General features: G+C 41.7%; 1 protein-coding gene and 1 pseudogene across 2 annotated transcripts in view; both read left to right on the top strand.

Moving 5' to 3' along the window:
• The window catches only part of LOC110315867 (baculoviral IAP repeat-containing protein 1a-like), a 20777-nt gene extending 19361 nt beyond the window's left edge, over positions 1-1416 (top strand). The window contains exon 5 of the mRNA XM_021189809.2: positions 1294-1416. Coding sequence (XP_021045468.1) covers positions 1294-1416 — 123 coding nt within the window. The remainder of the gene's footprint in view (positions 1-1293) is intronic.
• Positions 1417-3027: 1611 nt separating this feature from the next.
• LOC110315868 lies at positions 3028-3893 on the top strand (annotated as a pseudogene). Its single transcript, XR_002380229.1, has one exon. The product of XR_002380229.1 is annotated as a 40S ribosomal protein SA pseudogene (transcript).
• Positions 3894-7392: the final 3499 nt, after the last annotated feature.

Here is a 7392-nt window from a genome sequence, read left to right as displayed (position 1 = left end):
CTCTCTCTCTCTCTCTCTCTCTCTCTCTCTCTCTCTCTCTCTCTCTCTCTCTCTGCCACATGTTTACAGATGCTTTTGGAAGCCAGACAAGGTCTTCAGGTTCCTTGGAGGTGGAGTTACAGGCATTTGTGAACTGTCTGATGTGGATGCTGGTAATTGAACTCTGGACCTGTGGAAGAGCAGTCTATGCTCTTAACCACTGAGCCATCTCTCTAGCCTTCATCAACTTTCTTTAAAACATATCTTTATAAGTCATTTCCATACTATGGAATGACTTTGGTTTGTTTGTGTTGTTACTTTATGAACAGGAGAGATGGTTCACTGGTTAATGCACTTGTTGCTCTTGCAATGGACTCAGGTTTGGTTCCAAACACCCTCTGGCAACTCACAATTCTGCAAGTCCAGTTCTAGAGGATTCCATGTCTTCCTCTGACCTCTATAGCCATTGTATATGTGTGGTGTAGTCAGACATATAGACAAAAATAAATATATTTTTAAAAGTAAATTTAAAAATATACACTCATTTACTTATTATTGTTTGTGTATGTCCATGGGTCCCATGTATGAGGTGCAGAAGTCAGAGGACAACTTATAGGACTTGGTCTCTCCTTCTACCATGAGAGAATTAACTTAGAGGTTATTAGGTTTAGTGGCAAGCTTCTGTACCATCGAGCTTTTCATTAAATTACTTAGTTTTTAGAGTAGGCAAGCATAACTAAGTACGTAGTGTTGTTGCTGTAATGGATGCGTCCCTTAAAACAACTGAAATTTTGGATAAAATGTTTTGGAAGCAAGTCTTAGGGCCTTTCCTATCCCAGGCTGGCCTCAAATTCAAATGAACCTTGAACTTTTGGACCTCCTGCTGAGTTCTCTGAGATGGAGCTTCTCAGGTGCTGGGAATGGAACCAAGGAGATTAGGAGAGCATGCTACCTATTGAGCTATGTCTCCAGGCCCCCAAAGCATTCCTAAATGGCTTGGTGCATTGTTAAGAAATTCAGGAATATTCACAATAAAATGTGTTGACAGGTCTGAGGATAATGCTTGCTTGGCCAGCATGGGCAAGGTCCTCTGGTTCCATCCCAGCACTCATGAATAACAAAACCTTGTGTTAGGAATTTAGGTCAGTAGAGCAACTATACAGCAAGTAGGACAGGCTCTGAGTTCAGGCTCAGCAGAGGTCAGGGACACAGGGACAAGGGAGAGTGGACAGGATGAAAGCAATTATAATATGGTAAGAAGTCTATGGTCAGTGGAGTAGGATTGCTAAGCCGTGTAATTGCCGTTCTTGAAAGGAGGTGCTCATGACCAAGTTGGACTATGATATTGGGTTAGAGGCCAGTACAGGTTACTGCAGTGCAGAGGGCCATGCCTGCAATCCCAGCACTGAGGCACAAATATCACAAGTTGAAAGATAGCTTAGCTTACTGCATGGGAAATCATTTGCCCCACCCCAAACATGGCAATGAAGGGATGTCTCAGAGTATTTGTTGTTCATGTCCAGGACTTAAGTTCATTTCAAAGTGTCTATATAGTAGCAGCTTACAACAATCTATAACCCCAACTCCAGGGGATCTGACATCCTCTCTGGCCATCTGGGGCCCTAGGCACACCTATGATACACATATGTACATATAGGCAAAACGCTCACACATACATTCATGCTTTAGCACATACACACACATACACACACTCACACACAGACATCATCCTTCTGGCTGGGATTACTATTTTCCAGTAAATTGCTAAAACAGCAGACACAAAAGGAGAAAGGAGAAGCATCTAGTGTTTGTTCTCTAGGTCTTTGGAAGGCAGAGTTGTTTCTTTGGCCACAGATGCAAGTGTCTGCAAGAAGGGTGATACTGTAGACCTGTTTAATGTTCATTGTTACCATAGCAAAACTGGCAGAGTCCATAGTGTTACCCAGCATGCTCTTGTCATTGATAAACAAATAAGTTAAGTACAGGATCTCTAGGCAGAGACTGACTGAGTGCATTGAGCATATTAGGAGCTCTAGGGGTCAAGGCTGGAGCAATGAGTGCAGAGTGCTTCCCTTGCAAACACAAGGCATTGCTTTCTGTCTCCAGGACCCATGTGACAAAAGCCAGCTGTCATTGTTGTGCTATTGTGATCCCAGGCTGGGGAGGCAGAGACATGGATCCCGGGGTTTCACAACCTGGCTTGGGAAGTGAGACACCCTTCCTAACAACCAGGGAGTAACAGTGGAGGGTGTCATGTGACTTCCACAGGCATGAGAATGTGCATGCACATGTTCCTTCATACACATGAGCACACACAGGACTGTAAGTCCTGAGACAGCTTCCTGAGATGGGTGAAGAGATCAGACCAGTGCCCTGAGCAGAGCTTGGGCATGAACTCTGCAGTTAGTCTCACAATACCCAGAGGAAACTCGACTCCCAGGCAATCTAACACACCGAGGAACACAGGGTCTCAGGATCCCAGGATCCCAGGATTCCCAGGAGCTTGATCATGCCAGGATCTCAGGGTCCTAGAGGCAGCTTTACTCCCAGGAGCTCTGACACACCCAGGATCTCAGGATCCTAGGATCCCAGAATCACAGGATCACAGAGACAGCCTGACTCTGAGGAGTTCTGACACAACCAGGATCACAGGACGGACAGGCTTCAGTCAGATATACCAAGGACAGGTAGCACTAGAGAATCAGATGGTTGAAAGCAAGCGTAAGAACAGAAGCAACTGAAACCAAGGTTACTTGGCATCTTCAGAACCCAATTCTCCCACCATAGCAAGTCCTGGATAAAGCATCACACCGGAAAAGCAAGATTGGGATCTTAAACCACTTCTCATGATGATGATAGAGGACTTTTAAAAGGACATAAATAACTCCCTTAAAGAAATACAGGAGAACACAGGTAAACAGGTAGAAACCCTTATAGAGGAAACAGAAAAATCCTTTAAAGAATTACAGGGCTTTCTGTGCTACCTGGGGATGGGTCCATATGGCGTTGTTCTTGATTCCCATCTTAACTTAAAGAGAAACTTTCACAATGTCGGGAGCCCTTGACGTCCTGCAGATGAAGGAGGAGGATGTCCTCAAATTCCTTGCTGTGGGAACCCACTTAGGTGGCACCAATCTTGGCTTTCAGATGGAGCAGTACATCTACAAAAGGAAAAGTGACGGTATCTACATCATATATCTGAAGAGGACCTGGGAGAAGCTGTCGCTCTCAGCTGGAGTTATTGTTGCCATTGAGAATCCTGCTGATGTCAGTGTCATCTCCTCCAGGAACACTGGCCAGCGAGCTGTGCTGAAGTTTGCTGCTGCCACAGGAGCCACTCCAATTGCTGGCCGCTTCACACCTGGAACCTTCACTAACCAGATCCAAGCAGCCTTCAGGGAGCCATGGCTTCTAGTGGTGACCGATCCCAGGGCTGACCACCAGCCACTCACAGAGGCCTCTTATGTCAACCTGCCCACCATTGCTCTGTGTAACACAGATTCTCCCCTGCGCTATGTGGACATTGCCATCCCATGCAACAACAAGGGGGCTCACTCAGTGGGTCTGATGTGGTGGATGCTGGCCAGGGAAATACTCCGCATGCGAGGTACTATTTCCCGTGAGCACCCATGGAAGGTTTTGCCTGATCTTTACTTCTACAGAGAGCCAGAGGAGATTGAGAAGGGGGAGCAGGCTGCTTCTGAGAAGGCTGTGACCAAGGAGGAATCCAGGGAGAACAGACCACACCCGCTCCTGAGTTCACTGCTGCTCAGCCTGAGGGGGATGACTGTTCAGAGGGTGTGCAGGTTCCCTCTGTGCCCATCCAGCAGTTCCCCACTGAAGACTGGAGTGCACAGCCAGCCACTGAGGATTGGTCAGTAGCTCCCACAGTGCAGGCCACTGAGTGGCTCTGAGCTCCTCTGCAGACATCTGAGCAAAGGGAAAAGGTGGAAGGAAAATAAAGTTCCTAAAAGCTGAAAAAAAAAAAAAAAAGAATTACAGGAAAACATAGCCAAACAGGTGAAGATGGAATTGAACAAAACCATCCAGGATCTAAAAATAGAAATAGAAACAATGAAGAAATCACAAAAGGAGACAGTCCTGGAGGTAGAAAACCTAGGAAAGAGATCAGGAGTCATAGATGCAAGCATCACTAACAGTAAAAGAGATAGAAGAGAGAATCTCAGAGGCAGAAGATACTATAGAAAACACTGACACAACAGTCAAAGAAAATGCAAAAAGCAAAAAGCTCCTAGCCAAAAAACATCCAGGAAATCCAGGACACAATGAGAAGACCAAACCTAAGGATAATAGGTATAGAAGAGAGCAAAGATTCACAACTTAAAAGGGCCAGTAAATATTTTCAACAAAATTATAGGAAAAAACTTCCCCGACCTAAATAAATAGATGCCCTTGAACATACAAGAAGCCTACAGAATTCCAAATAGACTGGACCAGAAAAGAAATTCCTCTTGTTACATAATAATCAAAACACCAAATGCACTAAACAAAGAAAGAATATTAAAAGCAGTAAGGGGAAAAGGTTAAGTAACATATAAAGGCAGACCTATCAGAATTACACAAGAGACTATGAAAACTAGAAGACCCTGGGAAGATCTCATACAAACCTTAAGAGAACACAAATGCCATCCCAGGCTACTATACCCAACAAAACTCTCAATTACCATAGATGGAGAAACTAAGATATTCCAAGACAAAAACCAAATTTGCACAATATCTTTCCTCAAATCCTGTCTTACATGGGATAATAGATAGAAAACACCAACACAAGGAGGGAAACCACACCCTAGAAAAAGCAAAAATGAATCTTTTTTTCAACAAACCTAAAAGAATATAGCCACACAAACATAATTTCACCTCTAACAACAAAAATAACAGGAAGTAACAATTACTTTTCCTTACTATCTCAACATCAATGAACTCAATTCCCCACCAAAGACATAGACTAACAGACTGGATATATAAGCAGGACCCAACATTTTGCTGCATACAGGAAACACACCTCAGTGACAAAGATAGACACTACCTCAGAGTCTAAAGTGGGAAAACAATTTTCCAAGCAAATGGTCCCAAGAAAAAAGCTGGAGTAGCCATTCTAATATCAAATAAAATTGACTTTCAACCAGAAATTATCAAAAAAGATAAGGAAGGACACTTCATACTGGTCAAAGGAAAAATCTACTAAGCTGAACTGTCAATTCTGAACATCTATGTTCCAAATACAAGGGCACCCACATTCATAAAAGAAACTAAAGCTAAAAGCACACATCACACTCCACACAATAATAGTGGGAGACTTCAACACCCCTCTCAGCAATGGAATGATCATGGAAACAGAAACTAAACAGAGACATAGTAAAACTAACAGACATCATGAACCAAATGGATCTAACAGATATTTATAGAACATTTCATCCTAAATCAAAAGAATATACCTTTTTCTCAGCACCTCAGGGTACCTTCTCTAAAACTGACCATATAATTGGTCACAAAACAGACCTCAATAGATATAAGAAGATTGAAATAATCCCATGCACCCTATCAGATCACCACGGACTAAGGCTGCTCTTAAATACCAACGAAAGCAATCGAAAGCCGACTTACACATAGAAGCTGAACAGTGTTCTACTCAATGGTAACTTGGTCAAGGAAGAAATAAATTAATTAATTAAAAACTTTTTAGAATTTAATGAAAATGAAGACACATCATACCCAAACTTATGGGACACAAGGAAAAGCAGTGGTAAGAGGAAAACTCATAGCTCTAAGTGTCCCCCAAAATAAATTGGAGATATTACACTAGCAGTTTGACAGCACACCTGAAAGCTCTAGAACAAAAGGAAGCAAATACACCCAAGAAGAGTAGAGCCCACAAAGTAATCAAACTCAGGGTTGAAATCAACCAAATAGAAACAAAAATAACTACACAAAGAATCAACAAAACCAGGAGCTGGTTCTTTGAGAAAATCAACAAGATAGATAAACCCCTTAGCCAGACTAATCAGAGGGCAAAGAGACAGTATCCAAATTAACAAAATAAGAAATGAAAAGGGAGAGAACAACAGAAGCCCAGGAAATTAAAAATATCATCAGATCCTACTACAAAAGCCTATACTCAACAAAACTGGAAAATCTGGATGAAATGGACAATTTTCTAGACACATACAAGGTGACAAAGTTAAAACAGGATCAGAAAAACCATCTAAACAGTCCTATAACCCTTAAAGATATAGAAGCAGTCATTAATAGTCTCCCAACAAAAAAGGCCCAGGACCAGATGGGTTTAGTGGAGAATTCTATCAGACCTTCAAAGAAGATCTAATACCAATACTCTTCAAACTATTCCCCAAAATTGAAACAGAAGGAACACTGCCCAATTCATTCTGTGAAACCACAATTATGCTTATACCTAAACCGCACAAAGACCAAACAAAGAAAGAGAACTTCAGACCAATTTCCCTTATGGGCATTGATGCAAAAATACTCAATAAATTTCTTGTCAACTGAATCCCAAAACACATCAAAATGATCATTCACCACGATCAAGTAGGCTTCATCTCAGGGATGCAGGGATGGTTCAATATATGGAAATCCATCACAGTAATCCACTGCATAAACAAACTCAAAGAAAAAACCACATGATCGTTTCATTAGATGCTGAGAAAGCATTTGATAAAATTCAGCATCCCTTCATGTTAAAAGTCTTGGAAAGATCAGGAATTCAAGGCCCATACCTAAACATAGTAAAAAGCAACATACAGCAAACCAGTAGCCAACATCAAACTAAATGAAGAAAAACTTGAAACAATCCCATTAAAATCAGGGACTAGACAAGGTTGCCCCCTCTCTCCCCATCTAATCAATATAGTACTTGAAGTTCTAGTTAGAGCAATTAGACAAGAAAAGGAGCTCAAAGGGATACAAATTGGAAAGGAAGAAGTCAAAATATCACTATTTGCAGATGATATGATTGTAGTTAAGTGACCCCAAAAATTCCACCTGAGAACTCCTAAGCCTGATAAACAACTTCAGCAAGTGGCTGGATATAAAATTAACTCAATCAAATCAGTAGCCTTCCTCTACTCAAAGGATAAATAGCCAAGAAAGAAATTATGGAAACGACATCTTTCACAGTAGTCAAAAATAATATTACATACCTTAGTGTGACACTAACCAAGCCAGTGAAAGATCTGTATAAGAACTTCAAGTCTCTGAAGAAAGAAATTGAAGAAGATCTCAGAGATGGAAAGATCTCCCATGCTCATCGATTGGCAGGATTAATATAGTAAAAACGGCTATATGGTGCTGGCACAACTGGCGGCTATCATGTAGAAGAATGAGAATCGATCCATTCTTATCTCCTTGTACAAAGCTCAAGTCTAAGTGGATCAA

This window comes from Mus pahari, unplaced genomic scaffold, assembly GCF_900095145.1.
Source record: "Mus pahari unplaced genomic scaffold, PAHARI_EIJ_v1.1 scaffold_11063_1, whole genome shotgun sequence".
In the NCBI taxonomy this organism is placed as follows: Eukaryota; Metazoa; Chordata; class Mammalia; order Rodentia; family Muridae; genus Mus; species Mus pahari.
Note: the sequence above shows the minus strand (reverse complement) of the source record. Positions and strands in the feature narration are given on the sequence as shown.